This window comes from Vidua chalybeata, chromosome 3 (genome assembly GCF_026979565.1).
Source record: "Vidua chalybeata isolate OUT-0048 chromosome 3, bVidCha1 merged haplotype, whole genome shotgun sequence".
Lineage (NCBI taxonomy): Eukaryota > Metazoa > Chordata > Aves > Passeriformes > Viduidae > Vidua > Vidua chalybeata.
This window is the reverse complement of record NC_071532.1, coordinates 21332188-21348042: the sequence shown is the minus strand read 5'-3', so window position 1 is coordinate 21348042 and position 15855 is coordinate 21332188. Positions and strand designations below refer to the sequence as shown.

The following is a 15855-nucleotide window of genomic DNA, read 5'->3' as shown; positions in this document are numbered from 1 at the left end:
TGGTTGGTAGGATGGATACTGGGAGCCCTTCACTGAGCCATCAGATAATAGGTGCTGCTGATTTGCTGGGCACATGCAAACTTTGCCTAGCTGAGGACGTACCACTTGCTTCCATGCCCTTCCTATGCCACACATTATGCTTGACATCAGCAGTACTGATAGCAGTGCATTATTATCTGTCCTGTAACTGAGAGGCCTTTGAGCTTCTGACCAGATACTCCTGCTCTTCTTAGTAGCAAAGGTGTGTTTCTGTTTCAGGTTTTGTTTTTAATTGCATTGAAACAAGAAAAAATAAGCTTAGTACATGTATAAAAAATAATTTAAGAAGTCAACTGGGGTCTGCTCTGTTTCTCTGCAGAAAAAAAAATGGAGTAGTCTATAAATTGAAACTATTACTGTCCTTCCATTGTGGAAAGATGAGTTCCTGCTGGTGCTGGACGCTAAATTTCTTTTACTGACAGCTTGGGTCTGCGAAGAAGGAAAAGGGTCTGACCTGTAATTCATTCACTTAGACTCATTAAGTCAGTCAGGTTGGAAGAGACCTCTGAATTTACTGAGGCCAACTATTAATTCAGCACTACCATTTTGCCACTAAACCATGTTGCCAGGTGCCAACACCATATGCTTTTTGAACATTTCCAAGGATGATGATTCCACCGCTTCCCTGAACAGCTTGTTCCAATGCTGGACCACTCTCTCAGTGAAGAAATTTTTCCTTATATTGCAACTTAAGGCCATTTCCTCTTGTCCTGTCACTTGTTACTTGGAAAGACACCGACCCCCCCACCTATCTACAACCCTCTTTCACATAATTGTCTCTGGACACAGAGACAAAAATGCAGGATTGATGACAGACACCGTAGAAGTTCATAGTCCTTCTTCAGTCCTAGATGAAAAACCCTGCTTTGGAGAGGCAACTTTCAGCAGTGGAAGTGACTTGTTACCAGTAAGGAAGCAAAACCAAAAGAGATTTGATAGGACCAATAGAGGAAATGTTAAGATTCTTCCGTCAGGACTCATGATGGCTTGCTAACTCTTAACAAATATTTATGTTATATTGAACTAGATAAACCTACTCAAACATTGTATTGCTCTTTCTGTGCGACGTGCTGGGTCTTTGTAGTTTGTGTGGTATTTCCCAAGCTATTGGTGTTAATATGTAGCTTTCTGCTTTCTTTATCAAAGTAAGTAATACTTAAGTAATAACTCGTATTGCATGCAGAATATCTCATGGAAGTCATTGTATAATTTATTTTAAAATTGATTTTATAACATTTTTTAATAGCTGATAAATGTAACATTTAATTGTTGAAGATGTTACTGGCTCATGAGGACCTGGCTAATTCCGACAGTTATCTGTATTCCAAGGTATTTCATTTTTCTCCTCACAGACCTTCAACAACACACATTCAAGGAGTATCAAGGGCAGCAATGTGACTTACTCTGAGTTTGAACTTTCCTACTTTCTGGAAGCAGCTCTACAGAGTGCCTATGTGACTCAGTTAAAGAAAGGGTAGGTGGATGCAGATATTAATAAAATTAGATAATATCGCATGTTTTGTCTCAGATGAAGACTAATTTTTTTCTTATGTTCTGTTATGACTTTTGGCTGCTCACCTCAAATCTCCTCAGTGTCCTTCCCTTTCTTCTGTTTGTGTCTCTCTGTCTTTCTTAGGAGTCTTAAGCATCATTTTTCCAGACCTACAAGTAGGGTGGAGTAGAACAGTATTCTTGTCTTGACTCAGCTTTGCTCCCTGTGGAGACAAGGGGAGTTTAACTGTAAAGAGAGAGTGGAGTTTACACTGCTGTGGGCCCTTAAAATTTTCAGCACCTGGTTTAGAGTTCAGTAAAATCTTACTGTAGTAGTTTCTTTCATTTCATTACTGTAGGTAGTTTCTTTCATTTATTTTTTTTGTTTGTCTAAGGTCTTAAATATCCCAATCAATGCCCCAAATCTGTGTGTTTTTACTATGGAGAGTGTATGTGGGAACAGTGCTGCTCCAGGGTATTTATTATGCCTCTGAAATACAGCTCCCAGTGAACTTCAGAAGGGCAGGAGGAGTTAATATATGCAAGCCTACAGAGAATTTTATGAGCCTACAGTGAAAAACCTTCTCAAGTCAGCAGAAAAGGCACAGTGAATGCCCACTCCAAAGGCCATTGGTGAGGACATGCTGTCCCCTAAACTAGGCTGTGTCTTCAAAACATAATTAACTCTGGTTATCCAATGGAGAGATTTTGTCATGTAAGAGAGTGTCTCTTCAGCATGTGTAAACAGTACTTGTAAGAGACTATCCTTCCTTAGTCCTCCTCTTGCACCATATTATCCCATTTATTATCAAGGAGTCAGATTCTGGGTTTCTCACTACAAACTGTGTTCACAAATATTTAATTTTGGCTTTTTTTGCCTTCACCCCCAGTGAAAGATACTTTCCTTCCTTTTCTTCACTTCTTTTCCTGCTGAGTAGAATGGAAAAGAAAGCAAAAAAAAAAAAATAGGGAAGATTGAAAAGAAGAAAACTAGGAAAAAAGAATCAGTTTAAAATCAGTTTAAATCCTTCTGTAGAAAACTGATACTATTTATTGATTCTGCTGGAGGAGGAGCATGCTTCTCCTTTAGGGCTTTTTTGCTACCTTTTTATCCCCCGAGGATGACTTTAAATGCAACTCTGAATAGCTGCTGTTCTCCATGTATGTAAAGCAAAGCTGTACTTGTAAGCATATCCATGAGATGTGCTTTCAGGTCAGCCTTGTTTTAACCTGGAGGCTTACAAAAATACAAAGCTCAGATGTTGTAAAATGACCCCTTTAGTCAGGCAAGTACAAGTTTACGTATAAAGCAAAGTATGAACTTGTAAAGCATAGTCTCAGTATCTGCTTGGTATGTGGTTTTCCCAGGTGAGCTGGGGGTTGGCCAGCTGTGGCACAGTATGTGCTTTCCTAACCTTCTGCCCTCGTCAGGACAAACAAAAAGCTCAGGTCTTGCCAGTGAGCTCATAAACTATGTAGTAAAATAAAATCCCATTTAGAACATATGGCACTGATGTCCTCCAGGCACCTTTTGAATATAAAACTCATGTTCATTTTATTCAGCAACATTGTAAATTCAGTCTTCATCAGTGATGAGTTCATTATATCTAGCGGGATATTTTGGCCTTTACTGTGGGCCCTGCGTACTCCCTTCCCATATTATTTTAATGATAGCCTTAAAAACAAAAACCAAATCCCAAACAAAAACAAACCACAAAAACTCTACAGGAGTTGTTTCTACAGGAATACAACTTGAAGCAAAATACGTGTGTGAATTAAGGCATGCTTTGATTATAAGCTGAATTGCTGCAATAGCAGCAACATGTTCTCTGTAGCTGTCTCCTGATGAAAGAGCAAAGGAGCTCCTACAGCTGGGATGGGAGTGGAATCCCACGGGCTCCTTACCTCCTGCAGAGCAAGTGAGAAACGTCAGCCAGGGTTGGAAAGTCTGCTGGGATAAAAGCAGCCTGGTGGGACGTGGCAACTTGTCCACCCCTGCAGCTGATACTAATGTGTGGTTTCTGCCACAAGAGGGCATAAGCAGCATTGGGATATATTATGGAAAGGAGAGGGATATGGGAAGAAGCTTTTTGGGATGCTTCATGAGTATAGTAGATTACTCCACCTGATAGTGAACAGCTCAAAGAAATACTTTTGTTCCCCTTATTGCTTCCAGCGTGTTCAGGTAGGAAATAAGCCTTGGATGACTGCTCAAGCTATCAGGGGGTAGGTTCTATCAGGTGGGGTGTCCTTCCCCAGTGCTACATGTGTACAAAAGGAATAGTGAGGGTTTTATTCTTGTCTCAACAGGCAGAAGAGCTCAGGGATACAAGTGCTGTTGTTATGCTTTTATTCCTGCTGGCAGGATCAGATATGCTCTTCTTGGATTATGGTCAGGGATGCCCTTTACTCTTGCAGTGTGCAGTGGAAAGAAGACACCTATATAAAAGAAAGGTCCAGTCTCCCCTTCAGGTGTTGAACTGCCAGTTGTAAGGACCAGCAAGTCTTGCAGCTGTAGAAGTCACAGATGCTTTTAATGAGATGCCACGTAAAAACATTGTTTTGCTGAAGATGCATTTCCTGCAGTTGTTTGTCATGCTGGGACCCAAGAAAGCTTTCTTTTGGTCCTCTAGTGAGGAATGTTGATGCTGTGGATGCAGAACATAGGAAGGCAGATGCTGTCATACTGTAAGAGGCAGCTAGTTGTCTTAAGGTTATCATCTGCACTAGGTTTTGGGTTTTGGTTGGTTTGTTTGTTTTGTTTTTTTTTTGTTTTTTCTGATGCAGATGTATGAATATTTCTTACTGCTCATTTCTTACTGCCTATTTCTTACTGCCTTTTGTTCTTGTGTCTGTGAATGAACAGCTGTTTAAGGAGAGGATACGGTTTGTTAGAAACCTGGGTGAGGTGCAAAGATGCAAAAGGAGGTGGGCAGAGGCAGTGATGTTGCTGCTGTTTCTGTGCTCTGGGTACTGCTTTACTCTGGAGAGGTGACGCTGCAAACTGCCATGTAATTATCTCATGATGGTCTGTTCTGTCAGCAACTCATTGTTTTAGCAGTAAATGAGAACATGATCTGCTGGTGACCATGTTGCTGGGGGACTGTCTTTGCAAACCTCTGTGTCCACAGTCCACTCCTTTATTGTCAATGTTTTTCCTGGCAATTTGCATAGAAAACAGTTTTTTTTTCTAGTGTCTTAACATTTTATGTAATGTCAACCAAACTATATGACATAACTCTGATATGACTGCTTGACTGCTTTGATTCATGGACTGGCAATTAATCTATATTAACAAGGTACATGCACACAACAAATTCTTATGCCAAGCCGGACTGACTGGACTTTCAAGTTGCTCTTTGTCATAGTTTGTGCCCATGATTTTCTGTGTTCATTTTTATTAGATTAGCTGTAACTGAATCCTAAGCTGCTCTTCATCATGTTTTTTTCAAATGGTGCTCTGACCACTACTGTGGCTAAAACTAAACCCAAGGCAGTTTAATGATCATGTCCTTTTCCCTTCCTGTTTTTCCTCATTTCTTTTTCTGGCCTCTTAGCAATATAGTAGGGGCCTATGGACTCTTCCAACTCATTTCATTTCATGAGCTAATGTTCACTTATGATGCCATGGCTTGAGGCAACATTACCTGGGATTTCCAGGTAGTCCTCTATCCAAGTCCTGCAGAGGCTCAAGATTGCTTAGTTTCTAATCTAAGTAAGATCAAGTGTTTGCACCATGGATTGCCAGAGACTTTGCATCCTCATCCAGTCACCTACATAGCATGTATTTCTGTTCCAAATACATACTTTTCTTTTTGTTAAATTCTTAAGGTCCTAAGTAAAAAAAAAAAAAAAAATCCCTTCAATTGCATGTTTAGTATTACAAAGGGCATAAAGGGCATATATTAATGGAACAGTGAGTTCCTTATTGTTATGAGCAGAGCAATTCATATGCTCAAAATGAAATGTGCTCAGATGGTCTCCTGGCTTGGAACAGTAGAGTGGAAAGACAAATTCCTGTGTTTGCAGGCAGGTGTGCTCTGTCTCCTGTCACAGCTCAGTAATGTTTGATAAAGTTCAAAATGCAAAAGCTGCCAAACCAAATCCTCAGTCCTGCAGAACTGGTATTGTTGAGAGTTCAGGGGATGGAGTGGGTGCTCTTTGATAGGTCCTGACCACACGGGCAGCTGTCTGGGAGGTGGTGAGTGCTGGGTGCTCCTCCTGTGCCGCCCATATTGCACTCCTACCATCTGTTAAAGGTGTTCCGAAGCATTTGTCATGTACTGCATGGCTCCAGCCCTGACTACCGACAGATTGGCAGCAATTTGCCATTTATTCTTTTATTCACTTTAGTATGTCTGTTCCTTGTTTTTCTTCTCCCCTTCCCCCCACCCTAGAGCAAGGTGTTTCTGCCAGTAGGCTTAACTTGTTTTATGGCCTTGTCTAAAATGTTGAACTGTAATGGTGCCTTAGTTTTCTAGGAACAAAACTGTCTCATTTTATCACATTCTGTAGGTTTTTCTTCTCGGAATTATGTGCCAAATGTGAAATTCATTGGCTTTGCAAGTGGTCACTAGTCTTCTTCTTGATGTTGGTTAATGCAATTCATTGGCACTTTATTAAGAGAAATATCATTATGCTAACATAATTATGCTAAATATCATTACGCTGTAGTATTTAAGTCCAACTTAAAAAAAGTTCTTGACCCTTTTTCCTCTTGATAAATTCAAAGCACATTTTTTTACTTGGGAGAAAGTGGAAGGAAAAAAGACATCATCTGACTTTTCTCTACAAGTCTTCAGTTTTTTTGCTCTTGTCTTACTTTCTTGTCTACCTGTATGCTGCCCATAATTAGACAGTCTACAGATTACCTCACAATACCCATCTCAGTTTCAAATTGCTTGGAAGTAAGGCCATATGCATTTGCATTCTGTGACATGGTGACTAGAAGCTTTAGTGTGGCATTTTATGTAGCCAATATTCATGGTAAACATGATGACATTTTTATCTCTGCACCTCCAAAATAATTACCTTTTTCTTTATTGTCATCCAGTGTTTGCTGTTGATTCTGGAGTGCAAGAAGGTTTGCAGTGCATGAAAGCAGGCACAAGTACAGTTTGTACTGCTTACCTTCAAAATTTAATCAGTTTGACAGAAAAGGTTTTTATGGCTTTGTTTATAAATGAAATTTAGCTTTTGTCTGCATAGAAAATTCTCCTGGATAAGCTGAAATGACAGTTAATGTATCAATACAACTGCTTATTTTTATTGTCTTGTACAACATTGCTTCTTTTCTGATAGCTTGTATGTCTTTGGGTAGGTTTGACCCAATAAATGTGCATTGAACCATTTTGCAGTTACTGTGGTGGTAGGCCATGTCCTTAGCTTTGAACAGCTGATAGGCTGCCAGTGTGTTAACTGATATGTACAGTGTTTAATCTTTCCTCTCTGCATCTCTCTGAGTGCACAGACACGATTAAGATAGAATTTGGCAACTAGGCAGCTTTAATTGCTCATGGTGTATGCAGAATAATACGATTTTTTAAAATTTGTTTTTTTTTTTAGTCTAACCCTCTTACTGCAGGTTAAGCTGTGCTTGCAGACAGTTACTGCAACTTAGCTGCTTGATAATTAACTGTTTAAACCACTGTAATTTCATCATGTGCCTGGACCATCAGACACAAAGCATTTAAGCACCACCTAAAAGAAATTGTCATTTAAGAGCATCACGTAAGCTCAAAATAATTCAAACAAGTACAATCTGTGTGTATGAAGAGGAGATGTGGATGCTTTTAAGGAGCAGCATCTGCTTTATAAATATGAGCTATGAAAGGCTTCCAAATGTCCCCTCTGTTCATCAAATGTGAATGTGATCTTCTCTTAGGAAGCCATCTGGAGTAGGCAATGCTACAGTCGCTGCCTTGCTCTGTGCCATTGTCCTGTCTGTGCCTCAGAGTGAGTTGTCTCGCTACTGCACACTCAGTGTTAGTGATTGTTTCATGGGTTGTTTGAACTTCAGGTGTGTTGCCAAGCTTTGGCCCATCATAAAAATATTCTGTCTCCAGTGTGCTGATTTTGAGGGTTTTTCAGGTTTTTTTTTTTTTTTTTTTTTTTTTTTTTTTTTGTAATGTATCTTCTCCATAGAAATATTGTGAAAGGAATGAGGAGTCTGCGAGAAATACTACGGACTGTAGAAACAAAAGCTACTCAGACCTTCAAAATGGTAAGAGAATGGGAGATGGGAGGGTGGGACAGTCTGGTATGCAGGAATTCTCTTGATTGACCAGTGCTGTAGCACAAAAGTGTATTTGTGCTCACTTGATTGATTGCTGGCTTTTTTTTTAAACTTTTTTTTTCTTTTTTTAACTTTTGGAAGTGATATGTCAAGTGATCCCCTTAATTCAAGGACCTGCCCAGTTGAAACCTCCAGTCTTTCAGACCTGGGCATATAGGTTACCTTTGTTGGGTTTGTGTTTTGTTTTTTGTTTGTTTGTTTTGTTTTCTTGGTTTCAATGCATTTTCTAGCCCTAGTGGAAACAGATGTTATTAGTTTGACAGTGCTGTCCTCAAGTGATGGTGTCTTGTTTTCTTTCTCAGTTTCAGTGTGCATGCACATCTTTCTGCATTTGCATGTAAAAGCATTAAGTACTTCTGTCTCTTGCAACAAGCAGTGCTTTTTTTAGACTGACATCTTTCAGTGTTCCTTCTGTAAAACCCTCTTCAATACACTACAGAGTGATTTTAATTGTTTTAAATTTTTATTTTTGGTGTTGGCATTCTGCATCTTTGCATCCTTTTATCCTGAATGACTCAGGTAAAGAAATCTTTATGTGCCTGTTGAACTTCTTGGACCTTTAACTGGTTCTTCCCTGTCTCCCCTTGGAGAGATCTTGTCCTGAAGTTACTCAGGAGGTGACAAGGTCAACAGCTTGCAGAATAACAGTCTTGGGAATGAAAGCTTTGCAGCCCTGAAAGCATTGATACTCTTACAGCTAAACTTGTACTTGATTCTGCTTTGTGTTTTGTGTCATTCCAGAGAAGTTGGGCAGGGGAGGTGGGCATGGGTTTCTGTAATGTTTTTGAGAATACAGATGCATGTGGAAGCTTGTGCTGCAAATTAGAAGAGATGACTTAAGTGTCCACTCCAATGGTTGCATCCTTTTCCAAACTGAGATCAGGGTTCAGCAGTATTTTTGTGCTTGCCTGTTTTATCATTTTGCTGAAATGAGTCTAACCATCTGCTGCTTCTAGACTGTGACAGAACACGGCTCAATTACTCCTGTCCCTGTGCAACTGGGGACAGCTGTACAGCACCCCTGGGGGATTTATCCCTTAGGGGAACTCTCAAGATGCTCATTCAATAGCTTTTCCTGAGATTCAGAAGTTGCATTTTCATTTTCTTATTTATTTTTAAAGAGCTGTCAGGAAGGCAAAGGGAGGATTGTGCTTAATTAAACTAGTTTTTCAAGCATGAAAGTAAAACACATTATTTTTTTTCCCCCTAATTTGTGGGATCACAGTGTTCTTCAAGCATAATGATGCTTTTTTTAGCCAAAGGCAGTAATAACATAAATCAGAGTCTTGGCCTGTTCTGGTTTGTTTGGTCTTATTCAAAACAAGAGTGAAGCTAATTTACACAGCTACTGTACTGTGTGTTAAAATTAAAGACACTTAGAAGTATTTGTTGCTTGCCTTCTGAATGGCTTACCACAAACTATACTCCTCCTTCTGTGTGAACCAGTAAAGATCTTTGTATTGCTGGCAAATTATTTTCCCTCCCCTCTAAGACTGTAGGAAAAAAATATAGGAGACTTGACTCCTCAGGGTAAAACTGACTAAATTACACACTGAGTTGATAAAATGATACTGGCTAATGTTGCAGGGCCCTAGGCCATTTTGCTCATAGACACTTGCTATAAAAAGCATAGAAAAGCTCAGTTAGAAACAGACAGCTTTCTGTAACTTGTCAGTAGCAGGGCAGGGAAGGTCTTGGGGTTTCCAGGGAGTTGTATGTGGTGGCATTTTTTTGAGACACCATTGTACACACAGACCACTGCCATCTATCATAAAGCCTCCCTTTATGATGTTTAAGAGGTGGTGCTGTGGCTGCATTTCAGACTAATTCAGTGAATTAATGTGTGGTGAGGGGGGTAAAAATCAGGAGCCTTGCATCCAAACAAGTTATTTTACTGATATTGGCAATAGGAACTTTAACCTAAGTGTGGTTTATTTGATCCCATAGATTTTGAAGTATGATATCTGTAACATACGTGTCCTGATATTTAAAAGAAAATTACTGTTGGTGGGCTCATAACCTATCTCAAAGTGTGCATTTCATATAAAATACATATCCAGTAGTCAGAGAAGTTGCAAAATACTATTTGCAAGTATTAGGACAGAAGGGCTGAAGTTTCAGCCTGCCCTCTGTTTTGTGCTGTTTCTTTACAGCATGAGCGGTGTGCTGCTTAGAATTCACAGAGGACACCACCCATTGTGATGTCTCTGAGCTTGTTTGCAGGCTCATCTATGTGCAGTGCAAGAAATTAGAGATTTGATGGGTATTAGACAAGGGTAAATGCCAAAGATAGCTTTGCTAAGTGAAGTTAACTTGCCTCCTTTTGGGCCCAGCTTGCCAGCTGTGTGTATGAAGTAGAAAGCAACTACTGAAGGGTCTTTGGCTGCTTGATGGTAAAAAAAGTATGTGTGATGTTGCTGTCTCACTATGAAGTTCCTAAGTATCTTCTCTCCTCCCTCCGTTACTGCAACAGGAAAAGAGAAGCAGTACCAAGATGAAACTGTAAAGAGTCTGTAAGGGAGAGTGACATTAACAGATAAAAGGTTGATCTTTTAAAACTAACACAAAAGTCTCCTCTGGTCTTGAGACTTGCATACAAAATTCTGAGGCTGAGAACACAATGTCGTGTCATCCTACTCCTATATAGTAACTATTGTGAGATTGTCTCATCAGTCCATATGGCAATCGGTTGTCCTTGTTCACCAAAGCATCCCTTGCTGTCAGGCCTTTTTGATAACTTTTTTCCTAGAGCATTGCAACAGGACTATGTAAATGCAGAAGTTTGGTCTTTTCTCAGGAGGAAGAAACTGACCCTTTTGTAGACCTTAACAGCTGATTTTGCTATTCCAGCGTTCTGAAGAGTGGTACTGTCATGCTGTCATCTCCTTCCCAAGGTGGAACATGGTGAGGAGTGAATCTTCTGTGTTGGGAAAGGTTTCACTGATTTATGTCTTTTTCTGTACTGATCTCTAGACTGCAGCCAAACAGTTAGCCCAAGTACTTCTCCATTCCCTCAGTGAAGACTGTTACTGGAGCCCTTTATCTGATCCACTTCCTGAGTTCATGAACAAGGAATATCAGTCTTATGTTAGCAATCTTCTTTGTCGGAGGCCTGATCTGTACTCAGAAGAGAAGTAAGTGTTCATTTTTACTACAGTTCATTGGAAGGAGTGTATTTGAACACTCTTCAGTACTGTTAATTATGTCACTGATTCATGTAGTAGTTTTGTGCCTTCTTGTTTTTCAACTTCCCACTAAAAAGTCTGCTGAAATAATAAAACATTATACTTTGAGTGTTTTTTTTTTTCCCCAGGAAGAAGAAAGTCCAACCAAAGGGCTGTCTTTGCTATGAAATTGAAATAATCTATGTAGGGTTGAGTATAGCTTATCTAAGATAAATTGCAGAGTTTTTAATTGCGTGAACCTGCAAAGAAAGTATTGCCTAGCAAATGAATTATGCATGAGATGTTTCAAGTTACCACTTCTCTTGTGAAATGAGAAAGAGGCTGGCAGGATAACTCTTGATCTTCCTCAGAAAAATGTGTTCTGTCTTTCAGTGTGTACTGCCCTCAAGACAATGTAGAAGAGGCTCTTCTCCTCCTCCTCATCAGTGAATCCATGGTAAGCCAAAAATGAGTTTGTAGTATTAATAGTGCAAAAGGATATCTAGCATTTCCAGGTCTCTTGGTTGGCTTTGTTTGCATAATCTTCCCCAGATAAACAGAAGCAAAGGTTCAGATGCTGAGTGGAAAATGGTATCTATTCTTTTATTATTTGCACCACTTTTATTAAGTGGAATTTCAGTGAAGAGTTTTGGCAATTGTCAAGAAGAGAAATTGACTGCATTCACCATAGCTGTATGCAGGTTCTGACGTCCAGATACATCGTCAGTGGACAGATGTTTCCATTCATAACATCTGTGTGGATTTATGGCTCAAGAATGAGAAGAAGAGAGCCTTGCCTAAAGCTAGGCATGATGGTGGCAACTGCTGTTTGGAATTGCAGGATGCAATAGTCTGCTTTCATGCCTTAGTCTGCAGTTGTTTTTTTTCAGTCTGGAGTGATCTTCGACAGTTTCTGATGCAGTGATACAGGAAATCTTGTGACATGCAGAAACAGTCATAATAAGCTACAGTGAAATAATTAGATTTCTTCTATTTATAGCATTAGTGGCTTTAAAAAATCCATTTAAGAGGCAGGCAGAAAATTGGAGGAAAAATAACTGCATGGTGACCTTTGATAATTTTCATGTTCTGAGAAGATGCAAATGTGCAGAAAACATGTAAGAAATGTTTTCTGAAAATATGTAAGTAAGTGTTTTGCTTTAAATGCACAGTGGTCACTTGTACCTCAAAGTGAGATTCAAAACCTTGGAACATCAACAACCTTCTTAGAAAAATTTTAATAACTTTCAGACAAATTGAAAAAAGATACAGTGGAAACTTTGGGTTTTGCTTTCTTCAGGTTTTCTTGTCTGGTTCTTCTGGCACAAGTTCTTTCCCTTTCCCACAAACTTCTTCAGAACTGGGCAATTTAATATTGTTTGCTTTTAAAATTCAGGGAAAAATTTAAGAGGTGGAACCACCCCTAAATATTAAATTTACTTCAAAATCATGTACATCTGAGTGTTGCTATGTGCTTTTCAGTGCTTTCTAGATTAAACTTCCACAGCATATCTGCTTTGTATTTTCAAGGGCTTTTCTTCAGTCAGAAGGGCCTTTCATAATTAGAAGTGGAGACTACAGGAGAGAGGGCTTGTAGGATATGATGTGCATTTCTATTAAAATCAGAAGTACTCATGTCAGTGGGGCTTGTTGAGGTTGATCCAAGCAGGAGGAGGATCGGGGTCCAGAGCAATGACAGAACTGGCTGCTCCAGCCTTTCTGGGACTGTACTTGCTGTTAGAGAGGCCATGAGGGACCTCAAACTCCACAGTCTTGTTCTGCTGAGGAGAAAGTTATCCCTGTCTAATAGCGTGTAAAATGGTGAACTAACTGGTCTTGCAGCTAAGTTATGGATCAAGTAGTGTGAGAATGCTGTTGATAGAAACAAGACTGCTGTGCTGAGTTCCAGGTTAAGTAAGTAAGTTTGGTGTATGCTTAAGTGCTGCTTCTGATATATAGGAACTTCCTGGGTGAAGATGCAAGGCACTTTGATTTGCTACATATAAAACAAAAGAAGATCCTGTAGCAGAGCACTGTAGGAGCCACGTAACTGTATTTCTGATTTTGGGGAAATGGAACATCTGAGCCTTCATCTTGCATCAGCCTTGCCACGAGTTTGTTCTACCTAAAATTCAGGACAAGTATATAGAAATACACTTAGGAATCACATGAATGTTCTTCCTAAGTGAAGGAACAGAGGGAGCAATCTAGTTCTTACATATGTTTGTAATTCATAAATACTTTACTGTACATTTTTATTATGGTACTTAGAAGGGGAAATAGAAGGGGAAATTTCGTTTAACTTATGACATGCCATGTTTCCATAACAGCATTGCTGTAGGCTAGTGAGTTTTCTCATGTACAAGTTTGTTTGAAGTTTTGGTTTTTAGTTTTGTGTATTTTTTCTTAAAAAAACCCAATTTATGTAAGCTCATGAAATGAGCTAACAGGAAGCAGATTTCTAATTGAGGTCTCTCCCTAATGATACAATGTTAACAACTGAATAAAACATACTTCGCTTTTTGGAGAGAATGTCAATGGCAAGTGATAATGATGTTTCTGTAGGCCAGTGAGCAACACAATTGGTGTTCCTGGATTTTGGCTGGATTAGGTGTTCTTCCAGTATTTACAATTGTGAACCCCTTAAAATGAAACAGAGGCATGCAATTACATTGGCTTCTCTGATGCTTCGGTCTGTCAGAGCAAAACTGACCAGAAAGGTTGTACTTCTCTCTGATTTTTAAAGAGACAAAGAGCAGCCAGGCTACAGTAACTCTCTTGCAAGACTGTAAAGCCAAACAACTTCTTCACATACCTGTTCCTGACTCGTACTGCTCCAAAGTGACCTTAAAGAGGGACAGAATTAGGGGAAGGAGGCACATAAAAATTCAGCTTGTGGAGGGGACACAGAGCAAAGATGAACTGGGGAGGATCATAAATCATCAGAGAACCTCTAAGTAAATATGTGCTGAAAAGAAGAGGTGGTACTTTTTCAAGAAGTATATACTTGAGACACCTTTGCTGCTGAAATACGCTTTGTTTTTTTTGTTTGACTTGCCTTCCTAAGGTGAAGCTGACATCTACTTTGCCAGGATCTGTGTGACTTCCAAGAAGATGTTACAGGGGAATAGAATTGTTCCTGTGAAGGAGAAAGCAGGAAATTGCCTTGAGATTCTTGAGAGCTAGAGCCTATTTCTCACGAAACCTTCTCTGGCACTTAATGGCAGAGGCTTCCAGCTTGTGATTACTTATCCCTTTCCCTTGCATTGCAAGGGAGTCAGTTTGCATATTCTGGTGGGATGAAATGAGAATATATTTGAAAGGGGCAATTAACAGTTCCTTCAGTATTTCACTCTGCCTTTGAGCCCAAGAATGTAAAAGGTTTTCAAATGGCCAAGTAACATAGTATCCTATTTCATGGCTCTGAAGATACTTCTGTGGATATATTAACACTTTCAGTGAAAGCTGGTAGTCTGCTTTGCCCTGGCATTCTCACAAATTGACTCCTGTGTTCTTTATGTCCTGTTAAAAAAGGGAGCCTATTTTCATGAGCTGAGGTATCTCAGTAAACAATGAAAAGAATCCTGGTTGTTGAGCTTGGCAAATGTTCTTTCTCTGTGCCAGCTGTTATTTAGTCACAGCCTTTGGCAGTAGAGTTCTCATGAAGGAATCTAGTGAAACAAATCAGGCAGCCTGAAGATTGCCACAGTCAAGGCTGTCTTTATGGGTGTTTGTGGCCTCCTGGCTACTCTATCATTCCTTTTGTTTAGCCTAAGTTATGGTATGGATGGGCTGTGTTTCTGAGAGGACAAAAATGCTCTCCTTCAGACCAAGAAGGCCAGCTGGCGACAGCCTTTACAAGCTCAGGCTATGGCAGAATGATGTGTTCCTATCGCATGTTGGAGAAATATGGACTTGCCTATTTTTAAACCACTAGTTCTCTCTCTTACTGCATTTAACCCATCTAAACCAGTGACCCTGTTTGTAAGGAGAACTGAAGACATATTGTCATTTGCTGCAGTGTGATTTTTCTGCTTCACCTACCAATGGGAACAGGACTGGTTCTGCCATCAGGGACTTTGGTGCTTTGAGCTGCAGGGTGTAGACAGAGGAGGTTTGGCATGACTAACCCTTAGCTGCAGTTTTGTTTATTTTAATAGCTATTCTCAAGAGTGTTCAGAGTTGACTGCACTGCCCTTAAAGTTAGCCAGAAGCTTCTCAGAACCAGGAATGGAACACTTAGTATTACTTTTTGTGTTTACTTTTGAGGTTAAAAAAGAAAGAAAAAGTTCTTTGTTTGCATTTAGAAACTTTCCCTTCTTGAATCTGAGGTCCCACATACAGTCTGAAACATCTTTATTCAGTGCTGACAATGCTGGCTCTTACAGCTGGGGATTTTGACTGATGTGGTACACCAAACAAGCCAGGTAACATGGTTTATTTTTTTTGGCTCTGTATTCATTCATACTGGAAATTAAGGTCCTTGTATACAAAACTAATAAATTCTGTGCCTGTGTAACAAAGATTAGAAATGTCATCCACATCTTATCTCTGATTTGAATCCCTAAAGGCAATTTGACCTTGGAGGGCCTGAGAGCATGGAACAGATGGTGAGGGGGAAGGAAGATACTGGGACTTGTCCTGTTCTTTTTACTGGTGAGAACAAACTCATGGCTGAGAGCATGCCTTTAACAGAATAACGTTAAACCCATGTATTTTTAAACACAGAAATAAATAAAACCTGTTAGCTCTTCAGTTCCTAGTTTTATAAAATAATGCTGTCCAGCAAATGGGTTGGTAAAGAAGAATATCTTGTTGCTTTTGTAGGTTGGTTTTTCCTTTTTTTTTAAATGGCACCAAGCCCAG

At 39.6% G+C, this 15855-nt stretch overlaps 1 protein-coding gene across 3 annotated transcripts in view; it reads left to right on the top strand.

Annotated features, from left to right (window-relative positions):
- The window catches only part of TTC7A (tetratricopeptide repeat domain 7A), a 167028-nt gene that overhangs the window by 22497 nt on the left and 128676 nt on the right, over positions 1-15855 (top strand). For all 3 annotated transcript variants that reach the window (XM_053937117.1, XM_053937116.1, XM_053937118.1), the window contains 4 exons: positions 1392-1513; positions 7675-7753; positions 10799-10959; positions 11383-11446. In XM_053937117.1, the coding sequence (XP_053793092.1) occupies positions 1392-1513; positions 7675-7753; positions 10799-10959; positions 11383-11446 (426 nt within the window). The remainder of the gene's footprint in view (positions 1-1391; positions 1514-7674; positions 7754-10798; positions 10960-11382; positions 11447-15855) is intronic.